The sequence below is a fragment of the Rhinopithecus roxellana genome, chromosome 7, assembly GCF_007565055.1.
Source record: "Rhinopithecus roxellana isolate Shanxi Qingling chromosome 7, ASM756505v1, whole genome shotgun sequence".
Classification (NCBI taxonomy): Eukaryota; Metazoa; Chordata; class Mammalia; order Primates; family Cercopithecidae; genus Rhinopithecus; species Rhinopithecus roxellana.
Window position 1 is genome coordinate 21,240,360 of NC_044555.1, and position 15,621 is coordinate 21,255,980.

Sequence of the window (15,621 nt, forward strand, 5' to 3'; positions counted from 1 at the left end):
CAGGGCAGGAGTGTGGGGACTGGGGTGCAGAGGTCTAGACACATTCTGGTTGTCCCTTGCTGAGGGCTGAGGGCAGAGCCACAGGCGACATCAATCCACATCCCCCCATCCCACTTGTGTGGGCACCACATGCCCAGGGTGTGATCCAGTCTGCCACCGGAGGTCTAATGACCTTCCTCTGAGTCTGTCTCTGAATATCCCCCTGTCTCTGTCTCCCTTCTCAGTTCTCCACTTGTGTCTTTGGCTTCTTTCCCTTTCAGGTTTTGTCTGTCGCTTCTGTCCATCTCTGTCTCTCATTCTCTCTTTGCCTCTCTCTGTCTTTAATGGTCTCTGGTTCTCCCCAGATGTCTCGCCCTCTTTGTTTCTCCTTTCCTTTTGTGCCCTCTCTCTGCCTCCTTCCACGTCTGTCTCCTTCTCTATTTATCTCTGTCACTCTCTTTCTCCCCATTTCCATCTCTCTCCGCCTATCTCTGTTTTTGTCTGTCTCTCTGCCTGTCTCTCCCACTCTATCCCTATCCTTCCCTACCCTATCTCACTCCTCAAGGAATCATCCCTGGCTCCCACCTCAGTTTCCCGCCTCCAAGGCAGCATGGTGGGGAAGAAGTTGAGGCCGCTGTCCCTGGGTGTTCCTACCCCCACACCCTCACCCCAAGACAGCCTGTTACTGCGGCGCCAACAGCCACAGTCGCCTACATCTGATAAGACTTATCTGTTGCCCCAGGGCAGGCTGGAGCTGGCGTAAGCCCCAGTGGGGCGCTCAGTGAGTATGCCCCTGACTCCCGCCAGCAATGGCCTGGCCCGTAGGCTTAGCCTGGGTCATCAAGGTATCCCACGGGCTCTAGTTCAAATCCAGCAGAACCTCTCTGAGCCTCACTCTTCTCACCTGCAAAATGGGTACAGCCACATCTGCAGCCAGGAAGACGCACATACATAGGAGTCTAGCCCACACCAGCCCCGCACACCTTAAGGGCTTTACTCTCTGAAAAGCCCAGTGAAGTCGTGAAACCATATCTGCTATTTTCATTTATCTTGGTTTCAGTCTATTTTGCTTGTCTGGACACTACAGTCCCTGGAAGCCTAAGTTGAGCGGGGTTCAAGAATCCCCAGCGTGGGCAGGGAGGGTGGAAGAGGGGCTTCAGTGCCCAAGAGGTGCCCCACAAGCACGGACCCGGCCCCTCCCCTGGACCGCCCCACCCACTGGGGCACCAGCCACTCCCTGGGGAGGAGGGAGGAGGGAGAAGGGAGGGAGGGAGGGAGGGAGGAAGGGAGCCTCAAAGGCCAAGGCCAGCCAGGACACCCCCTGGGATCACACTGAGCTTGCCACATCCCCAAGGCGGCTGAACCCTCTGCAACAACCAGCCCAGGTCAGTCTCAGCCCCCACTGAGCTCCCACCAAGGCAACCCTGGGCCTGCTACCCCTACCTTTATGGCTACCCACCCCTCAGCTTGCTCCAGGCTCCCCAACCCATGGCTGGTCCCCAAAGTGTCAGCCAGCCCTGAATCCCTTTACAGCTCCTCAGACCCACCTGTCTTTCCAACTCCCATTTCTACCCCAAATCTACCCCCTAAACCCCACCTCTTTCTGCCCTCCCATCCATTCCATCCAAGATATCTATATCCTCTGGATCCTTTCACTTTGCTCCCTATACCCCTAGGTCTGTCTCCCCTAAACACTAACTCTGCCTCTCAAAACATGACTTTATCCCCCGAAATCCTTTCCTTGTCCCATATCTGATTTCCACTCACCCAAACTTGTCTCTGTCTCCCTGACTTCTCCTCCAAACCTCACTTTTCTGCTCCCAAACCCCTTATCCGCTCTATAACACCTTGTCTTTGCCCCACTCTGAGCCCCCAAACCTGTCTCTGATCTGCCAAACCCTAGCTCCATCCTCTTACTCCATCTCTCCCTCTCAAACCCACTCTTTGTTCCCAATGACTTCTCTCTGATCTCCCCAAACCATTTCTCTCTCCCAACTCCCTGCCTACTCAGTAAAATATCTTTGTCACTCCAAATACCAAGTCGACTCCCCAAAATCTGTTCTGCCGCATGAACCCTCATGTCTGCCTTCCCAAAACCCTATCTCAGCCCTAAAGCACATCTCTTTGTCTCCCTGAATCTCTCCAGCTCCAAGCCTTTCTCTACTCTAATTCTATCTTGGCTTCTCAAACTCCCCTTTAACCACTAGCCACATTTCTGTCTCCAAACAGATCTTTCACTCCTAAACTCCATCTCTCCTCCAGAAAAACCCTCGAACTCCCCAGACTTTTCTATAACCCTCAGAATCTGACTCCCACACTACTTCTCAACTTTATTTCTGACTCTCAAACTTCGCCTCTGATCCCCCAACCTCGTCTGTTTTCACAACCTATTCCTGAGCCCAAAATGTGTCCCTGAACTTCCAAGCTTGTCTCTGCTCCATAAACCCCCATAGCTGCCTTCCCCCAAACTCCATGGCTACACCCCAAACCTCTCTCTGACTTAACCCCATATCTGACCCTTAAACTCCACCTCTATCTCCCCCCAAGCCCCGTATCTGCTCCCTAGACCTTATATCTGCTCCCTTCAGCCCCGTGAGACCCTCCCTTGAGGGCTAAGATTGGAATGTTACCTGGGGTGAGGGGCTGGGGCCGAGGGAGAGTGGAGGGTGCCGGCTGCTGCCTGCTGCTGCCGTTGGGGCAACACTTACTCTAGTGGGGCAGCTGATAAGGAGCTTTCATATCCCCCAGCCTCGAGATAAACTTTATCTCTGTCCGGAGAGTGATAACTGGGGGTGAGGGGGCTGGGCCCCTGCCATAGGAGGGGTGGGCAGCCCAGGACTCACCAAGGTGTGAAGTGCAGGGGTTGGGGGCAGTGGGGTTAGAGGGACATCATGGTGTGTAAAGTGGGGTTGAGGGGATGAGGGAATAGTAGGTGAAAGAAAGAGAGCAGGAGACACACAATGAGACAGGGACGGGAGGGAGAAACAGAGGGAGAGATGGGAAGAGAGAGAGACAGAGACAGAGACACAGAGACAAAGAGCAAGAGACAAAAGAGACATAAAGAGAAAGGAAAAACAGAGAGAAACTTAATGAGTAAGAGACAAAGACAGACAAACGGCCGGAGAAAAAGAAAAAAAGACCCAGAAGCAGAAAAGGAGATAGAAATGCAGAGATACCCGCAGGTAGCACTGTGAAGAGACAGAGACTAACACAGAATTAGAGACAGAGAGGAAAGAGTTAGAGACAGAGAGGAAAGAGATAGAGACCAAGATGGGGAAGCAAGACACTCTCTTCAGAGAACAACAGCAGGCACCCTGGGGCTGAGAAGGTGTTGGTGGTGGGCACACTTGTGGCCCATCTCTTTCCTAGCACAATCCCCAAGCCTGGGCCTGCCCCTTAGCCTGTCTATACCATGGGTCATGTAAGCAGGAGTAAGGGGCAGTTTGAAGACAGCCTTCTAGTCTAGCCCTGTCACTCCACCCTACAGACACAGAAACAGAGCAGGCCAGCACAGTAGGGCCAGAGCCAGCATTCCAAGCTCCTTATCCCGAGCTGCATGTGGCTGGGTACGGTCAGGGGTATGAGACTACTACGAGGCACATGGACATAAGGTCAGAGGGCCCAAAGAGAGGGAAACAGAGGGAAGAGACAAACAAGCGGGAAGAATGGGAGACATGCAGAGATGTTCAGAGAGATAGAGGAAAGGGAGAAAGCAAGAGTAACAGAAAGAGAGAGCCAGAGAGAGAAACATGGAAAGACAGAAAACAAGACAGAAAATCATCAAACATTTACAAAAGCACAGAAAGAGGCCGGGCGCGGTAGCTCACGCCTATAATCTCAGCACTTTGGGAGGCCAAGGTGGGCAGATCACTTGAGGTCAGGAGTTCAAGACCAGCCTGGCCAACATGGCAAAACCCCGTCTCTACTAAAAATACAAAAATTAGCTGGGTGTGGTGGCACATGCCTGTAATCCCAGCTACTAGGGAGGCTGAGGCATGAGAATCACTTGAACCTAGGAGGCTGAGGTTGCAGTGAGCCGAGATCGCACCACTGCACGCCAGCCTGGGTGACAGAATGAGACTCTGTCTCAAAAAAATAAAAAATAAAAAAGCACAAAAGGAGAAGACAAGACAAGTTATATCATAGAAACACAGAAAGCTGGGGGAGCTACAGAGTCAGACTTGAAAGGAAAGAGTCAGGGGAAAGAGCCCTGGGGGACAGAGAGGTGGAGAGCTAGACGACAGAGACACACACAAGGCAAAACAGAGGCAAAGGGCCATCCCACAAGTCTCAGCTCAGCCGCAGCCCATAACCATCCCCAATACAGCAGATGGGGAAACTGAGGCCTGGGAACTGAAAGAGCCTGAAAGCAGAACTATGGTGGGCCTCCCAAGGGGAGAGGGTACCAGTAGAGGTACCTCCCACCTGTCACCCTCTTCAGAGGAAGTCAGTGGCCTTGGGGTGATTTCAAAAGTTGGGCGGGGAAGGCAGAGATAAGCAGTGGGGGGTACTGACCCCCCCACACCGAGAAGTACGGAGGAACTAAGGGGGCCTTCTGTCTGTAGATGCAACGGAGGTGGAGGGAGGAGGGAGTCAAGCCCGGAAACCATGGGGTTTCTGAGAAAGTTAGAGGGAAAGATACAACAGATAGGGATGAAGTTGGGGAGCAGAGGATGGTGAACCCCAAAGTCCTGGGGGAAGTGACCAAGAGGCTCAAGGGACTCTGGTCCTGCACCCCATCCCACCCTCACCCAGACTCTTCTAGAGGGGGAGGGAAGAAAGGATGGGGGGATGGGGAGAATAAGAGGAAGTGGAGGAGGGGAGGAGAGGAGATGGGGAAAGGGAGAAAAAGATGAACAGAAAAGGGAGAGAGGAGAAGGATGAAGAAAATGGAGGGGAGGAGAAAATGAGTAGTAGGAGAAAGGAGTGGAGAGTAGATGTAGACAGGGGAAGAGAGGCCGAACATGGTGGCTCACACCTGTAATCCCAGTACTTTGGGAGGTTGAGGTGGGAAGATCACTTGAGGCCAGGAGTTCAAGACCAGCCTGGGCAACATAGTTATACCGCATCTCTACAAAAAAAACAAAAACTAGCCAGGCGTGGTGACACACACCTGTAGTTCCAGTTACTTAGGAGGCTGAGGCAAGAGGATCACTTGCGTCTGGGAGGCAGTGGGTGTAGTGAGCCGAGATCATGCCACTGCACTCCAGCCTGGCAACAGAGGAGACCCTGCCTCAAAAAACAAAAGTGGTGTGTGCAGATGGGGGAGAGGGAGATAAGGTGTGTGAGGAAGATATAAAAGGAGAATGAAGACAAAAAGAGGAGGACAAGGAAGAGGGGAAACAGGAAAGGAAAAGGAGGAGGTCAATGAGGAAAAGAAGAAGGTGGAGAAGAAAAAGGAAGTAGGAGAGGAGAATGAGAAAAGAGTGGAAAGAGAAGGAAGTGGGGAAAAGGGGGAGAAAGAAGAGATGGGAAGAAGAGAGACGGGAGAAAGAGGAGGAAAAGGGAAGAGGGGGAGGAAGAGAATGGAAGGAAGAAGGGAGAGGTAGGAGCAGATGAAAGTGGAGGAAGAGCGAGAGGAGGGAGGAGAGGAAAGACAAACAGGGCAAGATGGGGAGAATGAGGAGGAAGATGAAAGGAGGGGCACACAGGAGTGGAAGTGGGAGATGCAGGAGGGAAAAGAGAGGAGAGGGAGGAAGAGAAGGAGGGGAAGGAGAGGGGAGACTAAGGTGAGGAGGAGGAGGGGAATGGGAGGTGGGAAGGAGGAATATGGAAACTGAGGTGATGGAGTGGGAGAAGGGGGAAGGAGGGAAGAGGAGCAGGTGAAAGGAGGTGAAGGACAGAGGATTTCTGTGTCTGAGGACCCCTTCTGTCTTTGCAGGTTAACCCCCAGAGGCTCCATGGAGTTCCCTGGCCTGGGGGCCCTGGGGACCTCAGAGCCCCTCCCCCAGTTTGTGGATCCTGCTCTGGTATCCTCCACGCCAGAATCAGGGGTTTTCTTCCCCTCTGGGCCTGAGGGCTTGGATGCAGCATCTTCCTCCACTGCCCCAAGCACAGCCACCGCTGCAGCTGCAGCGCTGGCCTACTACAGGGACGCTGAGGCCTACAGACACTCCCCAGGTAACTCCATTGGGTGGCTGTCTTGGCATTGGCTGAGTGCTGTTGGGGTTGCCATGGAGATCCTTGGCTAGGTCAGAGTACCACTGTGAGGATATCTCAGAAGTGGCTGGAAGCTTCTCAAATGGATGTGCCGACCACTTTTCCTAGTTAAGGGCAGACCTGGGAATTCCAATGCTCCTCAACCTGCCACATTGGGGCGACCACACTGAAAGGCAATATTGGAAGTATGTGGTGGTTGCCCTAGTTGTTGAGTGATCTGTGGAGCTCCAAATCCCAACAGTCATCCTCAAAAGTCCACTTGGAAATGGTCATAGGTTATTGCAGAGGCCACACTGACCAGTGGGGGTCAGGATCCAGGAAGCATCCGATGGCCAGCAGCTGTTCTGGCAGCCTGTGGAAAAGCTGGGAACTTGGCCACCATGTTGGGGGTGCCGGGAACCACTGCACCCTGACGTGGGCTGACCCTAGACTGATTTTGCCTCTTCTTTCCTCTGTCCCTACCTGTCCCCCAACAGTCTTTCAGGTGTACCCATTGCTCAACTGTATGGAGGGGATCCCAGGGGGCTCACCATATGCCAGCTGGGCCTACGGCAAGACGGGGCTCTACCCTGCCTCAACTGTGTGTCCCACCCGCGAGGACTCCCCTCCCCAGGCCGCGGAAGATCCAGATGGAAAAGGCAGCACCAGCTTCCTGGAGACTTTGAAGACAGAGCGGCTGAGCCCAGACCTCTTGACCCTGGGGCCTGCACTGCCTTCATCACTCCCTGTCCCCAGTAGTGCTTATGGGGGCCCTGACTTTTCCAGTACCTTCTTTTCTCCCACCGGAAGCCCCCTCAGTTCAGCAGCTTATTCCTCTCCCAAGCTTCGTGGAACTCTGCCCCTGCCTCCCTGTGGTGAGAAACTCAAAAAAGGACAGGGAAGTTGAGGTGGGAAGGGTGGCCCAAAGTAAAGCTGAGCTAAGCCTGGCCCCCTCTTCTCCTCTTCACCCCACCAGAGGCCAGGGAGTGTGTCAACTGCGGAGCAACAGCCACTCCACTGTGGCGGAGGGACAGGACAGGCCACTATCTATGCAATGCCTGCGGCCTCTATCACAAGATGAATGGGCAGAATAGGCCCCTCATCCGGCCCAAGAAGCGCCTGGTAAGACCACAGACCTGCTTCACCATATACACAGGAACCCCTGTCCTCATCCTGTACAAGCCACCTATTCTCATTGTATAGGAACGCTGTTCTCATGTTTACAGGAAGCTACTGCAGGCCACCCTGTACGGGAACCCCTGTCCCAATATCACATGGAAACCCTTGCCTTCATCCTACACAGGAAAATCTCATTCCATATGGAAATCCTTGCCCTCACCCTGCATAAGAACTCCCGCCCTTTCCCTGTATAGGAACCCAGATCTATAGAAGCTCCTATCCTCAACCTACCCTTATAGGCTTCAAACAGAAACCTTTGTCCTCAACCTGTACACCAGTGTTTTCGTCCTTGGCTTCACACTGCAATCACCCCAGGTCCCTTCTCCCAGATGTGCTGATGGAATTGGACTGGGGTGCTGCCTGGGCATCAGGATATTTTAGCTCCCCAAGTGATTCTGATACACAGCCAAAGCTGAGAACCACCAATGTAGTCCCCCATAGAATACAGAACAAAAGAACCTTATACCAGACAGGAATCCCTGTATTGGCCCCATACAGAATCCTCAGGCATCACCTTGTACACAAAGCCCTGCCTTCAACCTGACCCTCACTTCTTGGGTCCTCCTGACATCCCCTATGAGCCTCTTACCCCCACTTCCACATCCCCAGGGCACTGATCTCACATCCTGTCGTCCCCTAGATTGTCAGCAAACGGGCAGGTACTCAGTGCACCAACTGCCAGACGACCACCACGACACTGTGGCGGAGAAATGCCAGCGGGGACCCCGTGTGCAATGCCTGCGGCCTCTACTACAAGCTACACCAGGTGACACCCTGCCCCTTGGAGCCACCCCTCTGCTTTCCTTGTCTTCATGCCACACTGCCCCAGACTCTGTTCCTGTTCCACCTTCTCTCTTTCCCCACAACCCTCTTTCCTCTTTCCCCTTCCTCCTTTCCCTCCTTCCTCCCCCTTCCCTCATCTCTTCTACTTTCCCCCTTCTCTGTTATTACCCTCCCTCCTTCCTTCTCCATTCCCTCCTCCTCCACCCTCCTCTCCTCTCCCCTACTTCCAGGCATCAGTTAATGTCCACACCCCTGTCCTAGACCTTGGGCAGCTCCTATCAGCCTTGGAGGCTTTCCCAAGCTCAGGGTCTCACAACCTCAGGATTCCTTAAGACAATCTCTGCACCCCAAAATTATCTTACCCTGAAGGAAGTGGGGTAGAGAGGGTATCCCTGGTTGAGACACAGAGATGCAAAGGTCTGGAGTTGGGGACACCCACAGCCTCCCTTTTGGCAGGTGAACCGGCCACTGACCATGCGGAAGGATGGTATTCAGACTCGAAACCGCAAGGCATCTGGAAAAGGGAAAAAGAAACGGGGCTCCAGTCTGGGAGGCACAGGAGCAGCCGAAGGACCAGCTGGTGGCTTTATGGTAGTGGCTGGGGGCAGTGGTAGCGGGAATTGTGGGGAGGTGGCTTCAGGCCTGACACTGGGCCCCCCAGGTACTGCCCATCTCTACCAAGGCCTGGGCCCTGTGGTGCTGTCAGGGCCTGTTAGCCACCTCATGCCTTTCCCTGGATCCCTGCTGGGCTCACCCACAGGCTCCTTCCCCACAGGCCCCATGCCCCCCACCACCAGCGCTACTGTGGTGGCTCCGCTCAGCTCGTGAGGGCACAGAGCACGGCCTCCAAAGGAGGGGTGGTGTCCTCTTCCTCTTGTAGTCAGCAGTCTGGACAACCCAAGTCTCTGGGCCCTAGGCACCCCATGGCCTGAACCTTCAAAGCTTTTGTAAAATAAAACCATCAAAGTCCTGAAATTGGGGGTGTGTCTGTGTGTGGCTGGACAGCAGAGCCAGGTGGAGTGTGTAACAATGCCTGTGGCTTTCTGATGACAGTGCCTGCCTACAACGTGTGACCATGTGAGGCTGGCTGAGGTGGCACATGTGACACTTTGTGACCAAGGTTTATGTTGTGTGATTGGAACAGTCTATGTGAAACTTTTTGTGAAATGTCCAGGTGGTTCCATATGTCATGGTAAGAGGCCATGCAGGGCCTGCTGACGGTGGGGGTGGTGCCGTGTGACTGTATGAGCACACTGGAAGTGTGTGTGATGGAGCAGGCGATAAGGAGGTGTGCAGGGCTGTGGTCGTGCGGCTGGGCACAACGCTTGGGGACCTTTGAGACAGCATGACAGCATACATGGTGGGCACAGAATCTGATAAAGAGTCTTGGAATGTTGAACAAGAAGTGTGTGTCAGGATGTGTTTGTGGGTCTGGCAATGGCAATATATCGCTGCAAGTCCCTGTGCATGGGCGTGAGTGTGCATGTGCGTGCATTACGTGTGGCATGTGCCATGTCACAGTGTCTCTGAGTGACCAACAATGTGAGCAACTCTGCGTACATTTGTTTGTGGAGGTCTCAACAGGCAGAGTTTCAGAGGGTGTAAGTTAGGGACTCTCTTCCAAGGGACAAAAGACACGTTTAGGAAAGGAATGAGGAGAAGGGTAGAGCTGGAATGGTAGCTGGCAAGGTCAGAGGCCAGTGCTGGGGCGCGGGGTTGTCTGTGGGTCTTCCTGTTGGATGGGTCTTACCTTGCTCAGCCCAGCTCGGCCTGCAGCCCTGTGGGAAATGGTAGAGAATGAGAGGGGGAGATTAGGGGGACAAAGCAGCCCCTGGAGGTGGTTTCAACCTCAGTAGGTGGGGCGCTCCACACAGTGCCAACCCCCTCCCCAACACTCCCACTCAGCTGGGTGAGCTGCTCTCCCCACAGTGAGTCTGTTCCTCAATTTCACAAACACACAAGAGCATACTCTGGGTCAGGGGACATCCTAAGGCAGACTGCTTAAGTGGTTCAATGGAGGCCACACAGCCGGTGGCAAGGGGCCCAGCGGGGCAGTCTGGCCTGGGGTCCATGTGTTCAGTCACTCCCCACAGCCAGCAGCAGCACCCTTTCCTGAGGGCTCACTGTGGGTCGGGCAGCAGGCTGGGAGGCTCCAGTTGCTTGAGTTCATTAGTGCCTGAAACAAATATTCTGAGGATAATATACCCATACTCATTTCACTAATGGAAGAGTGAGGCCCAGAACTGATGAGTAACTTACCCTGACCACCAAGTTTAAAGAGCGGATTTTGGATGGGGTGACACCCCCAGCCCAGCAAATAAGTACTGCCCACACTTAACTGTTCTTTATGGCTTCTCCCCTAGAGCCCTGGATATGGGGGTTGCAGGTCCTGACCATATTATAGGTAAACAGTTGTCCTCCACAGAACACCAGCCCATCCATCAGCTAGTGGACATGCCAGCTCCACTAAGTAGCCTGCTGCAGAATCACAGGAGTCTATGCTCATTGTGGGCATTGTCCACAACAGCCCTGATCCCATAAAAGACATGTGTCTGGCCTCCTCTCAGAAGCCCAGCCCTCACACCCTGCAGGAGGCCCCATCCTCTAAAAACCCCTCTCAGAACCTGTGCTGGACACATGCCTGGCCCCACCTTGTTCAGGAACCCTGGGCCTCACCCCCATAAGTATAGCTCTCCAAGCCTGGTACAGAAGACTAGCTCTGAAGCTCTAGGGGAACCCTTCATCTAATTATCGACAGGAAACCCATCCTGATCCTGTACAGGAATGCCAGCCCTTGGATAGTAAGAACCTCTGCCTAACCCCAGCTGGAGACGTCTGAACTAAGCTGTAAGGAAGGCCCTGCACATCTTGGACAGGAACGCTTGTCCTGACCATCCACACAAGCCCCAGTCTCCCTATACAAATCCTGTATTGACCTCAGACAGGACTACCTTTGTCCTCACACTGCTGCAGTCCTGTCCTCCAGGTAGCATTTTAAAAACACCTCACTCACAATAAACTGAGTAGTAAACCATGAACCCAGCTCTGTCTTTACAGAAATCCCTGTCCTCAACCTCTTCAAGAACCCCAACTGTGTGTGGAACCTCTTGCCTTCATTGGTGACAATGATCCCTGACATTGCCCTGCACAACAATCCGTGATTTCACACCCTATCCCGTAGAGTCCACAAGAACCCATGATCCAACTCTCTACATGAACCTCAGTCTTAAACTTGTATAGAAAACCACTTCCTGACCTTACGGCAGGAATGCCTGTCTTGACCATTTACTTTAAGCCCTGACCTCAGCCTATACAGGCACCTATGGCCTCACCTGATACAGGACCCCCCCTTCTCACTATATGGGTGGCATTTACTGATGCTGCATGAGGCTCCTGGTCCTTACCTTGCATTAGCTCCACTACCCTAATCCTCTACAGCAGGGGTTCCCAATCCCCAGGCCATGGACTGGTACCGGTCCATGGCCCATTAGGAACTGGTCCACACAGCAGGAGATGGGCAGCAGGCAAGCAAGCATTACCACCTAGGCTCCGCCTCCTGTCAGATCAGCAGTGGCATTACATTCTCATAGGAGCACGAACCTTATTGTGAACTGTGCATGCGAGGAATCTAGGTTGCACACTCCTTATGATACTCTAACTAATGCCTGATGATCTGAGGTGGAACAGTTTCATCCCAAATCATCCCCCACCATCCGTGGAAAGACTGTCTTCCACAAAACTGGTCCCTGGTGCCAAAAAGGTTGGAGACCACTGCTCTACAGGAAGCCTGACCCTAAAACTGTACCGGAACCTCTGACCGGTCTCTGCAGAAAGCCTTTGTCCTGAACCTCAACAGAAATCCTTTACTTTTACAGTAATTTATTTACAGGAATCTCTGTAATTTACAGGAATCTCTGATCTTCATAGGAATTTACAGGAATCTCTGATCTTTATAGGAACTCCTAGCTTCACTCCCTGGAAATACACTGCTGATCCTGAACAGGAAGTCTAATGTGATTCTCTATAATAGCCTTTTCCCTGGCCTTGTCCTAGAAGCCCCACCTGCACCCTGTACAGGAACCACTGCCCTGACCCAACAGAAGAAACACCAACCTGAATCTCTGAAGGGGCAGTGTCCTAACTACACACAGGATCTTTGTCCTGACCCCGCACAGGAACCTCTATGACCCCCAGCAGGAACCTGTGTCCTAAGCTGGCACAGAAAATCCTGCCCTTACACTCAACAGGAACCTTTGATTTGCCTCTTTAGAGTAATCCAAAGAATGAACCAGTATAAAAAAACCTCTACACTGTAGAGGAACCTCTGTTCTGAACTTGAAAAACCCATAATCAGAATCACCATGAATACCTGCCTGGAGACTGCACAGGAACCCCTGGCCTAACCCCCAATGGAATCACCTGATCTGTCTCTCTCTAGTAACACAGCTCTGATCCTGGACAGAAATACCTGGCCTGAGTATGCTGTGATCCTCTGGCCTGGCCGTCTACAGAAAACCACTCTCTTGGCCTCAAAAGGAACACCTAACCTTAATCTGTATGGGAAGAAAATGCCTTCACAGCTTTCCCTCTCACTTTACAATGTCTCCAACCTTTGTATTTCCCTGCAAACTTGCCTTACCAGGTAACAGAATCATTCTCCTGACCCCAGACAGGAAACACTAACCTGACCCAGAGATGCTCCTACCCCTACACAGTAAGAGTCCCTGTCTCAATGCTTTAAAGAGAACTTTCTATAGCAGTGCTGTGCAATAGAAATATGTGAATCACATGGGTAATTTTATATTTTCAATGTAGCCACACTAAAAAGAGAAAAAAAACGGATAAAATTATTGTTAATAATATCAATATATTTAACTTTACCCAATCTATTCAAATATTATTATTTCAACATGTAATCAACATAAAAATTACTGAGCTATTATAAACTTTTTATACTGAGTTTTGTGATCTGGTGTACATTTCACATTTATAGCATATCATCTCAAGTTGGACTGGCCACATTTCAAGAGCAGTAGCCGCATGTGGCTAGTAGCTACCATATAGGACAGCATAGGTCTGTGGGGTCTATGGAACCCTATAGCAGACACTGCTATAAGCTCATTGAAACCTGTTCCTGTTCTTCCTGAGCTCACTCTACCTTTTCCAACCTCCCCTGCTGATAGATATGGGCACAAGACGAGTTCTGACCAATGGAGTATGAGCAGAAGTGACATATACCAATTCCAGGCCCGGCCCATAAAAATCTCTCATGCAATCCTCCATTTTCTCTCTTTCTCTGACTACCAACTGAAAACCGACTAACTCCAAGGACCTAAAGGAGGACAGAGTCACAAAATAGAGTTTGCCTGGGTCCATGAATGAACAGTAGTAAATATTCAGATTGGCTTTTGAATGAGCAATAAATAAACATTTATTTGTTAAGCCCCTGAAATTCTGGGTTACAGCAGCTAGGATAATTTAGCCTAATTAATAATAATCTCTCTTTTTTTTTTTTTTTTTTTTTTGAGACAGAGTCGCCCAGGCTGGAGTGCAGTGGCACAATCTTGGTTCACTGCAACCTCCGCCTCCCAGATCCTCCTGCCTCAGCCTCCTGAGTAGCTGGGATTACAGGTGTATGCCACCACGCCCGGCTAATCTTTGTATTTTTGGTAAAGACGGGGTTTCACCATGTTGGCCAAGCTGGTCTCAAATTCCTGACCTCAAATTATCTGCCCACCTAGGCCTCTCAAAGTGCTGAGATTACAGGCATGAGCCACCATGCCTGGCCAGTAATCTTTTTTTTTTTTTTTTTTTTTTTGAGACAGGATCTCACTCTATTACCCAGGATGGAGTGCAGTGGCACAATCTCTGCTCACTACAACTTCTGCCTCCCCTCCCAGGCTCAAGCGATCCTCCCACCTCAACCTCCCAAGTAGCTGGGACTACAGATGCACACCACCACACCCAGCTAATTTTTGTGTTTTTTATTGAGACAGGGTTTCGTAATGTTGCCCAGCTGGTCTCGAACTCCTGAGCTCAAGCAATCTGCCCTCCTCGGCCTCCTGAAGTGCTGGAATTACAGGTATGAGCCATTCTGCCTGGCCAGTAATAACCTCTTGACTGAAATCTACACACTTGATCTTACTATCTATATGAACACAAGCTCTGAACCTATACAGAAACACCTGTGACTCAGTACTGGCCCACCTGGATCTCTTTGTAGGAAGCTGTCATAACATAGGTCTAAGAAGCCCCATCCTGGCCCCGAACAGTGGCTCACACCTGTAATCCCAGCACTTTGGGAAGCTGAAGCGAGCAGACTGCTTGAGCCCAGGAGTTTGAGACCAGCTTGGGCAACATGGCAAGACCCCATCTCTATAAAGAAAAAAAAAAAATTAGGCAGGCATGGTGGCATGCACTTGTAGTCCCAGCTACTTGGGACGCTGAGGTGGGAAGATAGCTTGAGCCCAAGAGGCTGAAGCTGCAGTGAGCCGTGTTCACACCACTGCACTCCAGCCTAGACAATAGCGTGAGACCCTGTCCCGTCTCAGAAAAAAAAAAAAAAAGCTTAATCCTGAACTTGTACAGGAACAGGAACCCATAGTCTGGAGCTCTCTAGAAACCCCTGCCTGATTCAGTAAAGGAACAATAATATAGAAACCATAGGAATCCCTGGAATCCCTGTCCTCACTGTCTGATCAAGAGGATCAGAGGGCACATTTGAAATAACCCACCAGAGGTACACTAGAAGTGACGTGACCCTGCCCATGAATCCCTGTCCTCACGCACCTCACACAAAAGGAAAAAAGGCCCCTACCCTCAATCCTGTAAAAGAATCCCAGCCAGATAGAGACGACCAAGGCCTGACACTACAGCACAGACCGGCAAACTACGGCATTCAAGCCAAAGCCAGACTTGGGCTGTTTTACATTTTTAAGTTGTGTTTTAAAAAGAGAGAGAAGAAAAAGAAAAATGCCACTGAGACCGTATGTGGCCTGCAAAGCCTAAGATGTTTACTCTCTGACCCTTTATAAAGTTTGCTGACCCCTACTCTACAGAAACCTCTCTTCTGATCCAACAGAAAAATGGGCCTTGACCCTTTGCAAGACTCCCTACACTTTTAGGCTGCAGGTATCACAACTGTAAAATTTTTTGTACTGTGTTATCATTGTATGTGTTTTCTTTGGTGAGTGTAGGGGTTTAAAGGTCTTAGGTCTGCAACTCTTTTGCGCTGAGACAAAAGATAGGTTCAGGAAGGAGGGGTGAAAGGGAATCGGCGTCAGGAACTGGCATCAAGAGGATTAGAGGGCACAGCTACTGGGCGGTGAGACCGTCAATCTGTCAGTCTGATGCTGAACCCCCCACTGCTTATCTCTCCGGTCCCAGCTTATAGCCCGGTAGGAAATGGTGGAGAATGAGAGAGGGAGATTAGAGGACAAACCGGCCTCCTGCAGAGCTGACATTCAGACACGGAGTGGGAGTTGCGGGGGAGACAGGGTGCCAAGGGACAGCTCCCCAGACTCACACACACTTTCTATTACT

General features: G+C 51.5%; 1 protein-coding gene across 1 annotated transcript; it reads left to right on the forward strand.

The window, feature by feature from the left end:
- Positions 1-1,265: 1,265 nt before the first annotated feature.
- GATA1 (GATA binding protein 1) lies at positions 1,266-9,054 on the forward strand. Its single transcript, XM_010361088.2, has 6 exons — positions 1,266-1,364; positions 5,861-6,099; positions 6,615-6,992; positions 7,094-7,239; positions 7,937-8,062; positions 8,536-9,054. The coding sequence occupies exons 2-6, from the start codon at positions 5,880-5,882 to the stop codon at positions 8,905-8,907; spliced, it is 1,242 nt and encodes a 413-aa protein (XP_010359390.1). The 5' UTR covers positions 1,266-1,364; positions 5,861-5,879; the 3' UTR covers positions 8,908-9,054.
- The last annotated feature ends 6,567 nt before the right edge of the window (positions 9,055-15,621 follow it).

What these genes read in the sequence shown, in the direction of transcription:
- GATA1 (XM_010361088.2), top strand. Translation starts at nt 5,880, where the DNA reads ATGGAGTTCCCTGGCCTGGGGGCCCTGGGGACCTCAGAGCCCCTCCCC. An exon ending in TCCGGCCCAAGAAGCGCCTG is followed by an intron (nt 7,240 to 7,936) that starts GTAAGACCACAG and finishes GTCGTCCCCTAG; the next exon opens with ATTGTCAGCAAACGGGCAGG. An exon ending in TCTACTACAAGCTACACCAG is followed by an intron (nt 8,063 to 8,535) that starts GTGACACCCTGC and finishes CCCTTTTGGCAG; the next exon opens with GTGAACCGGCCACTGACCAT.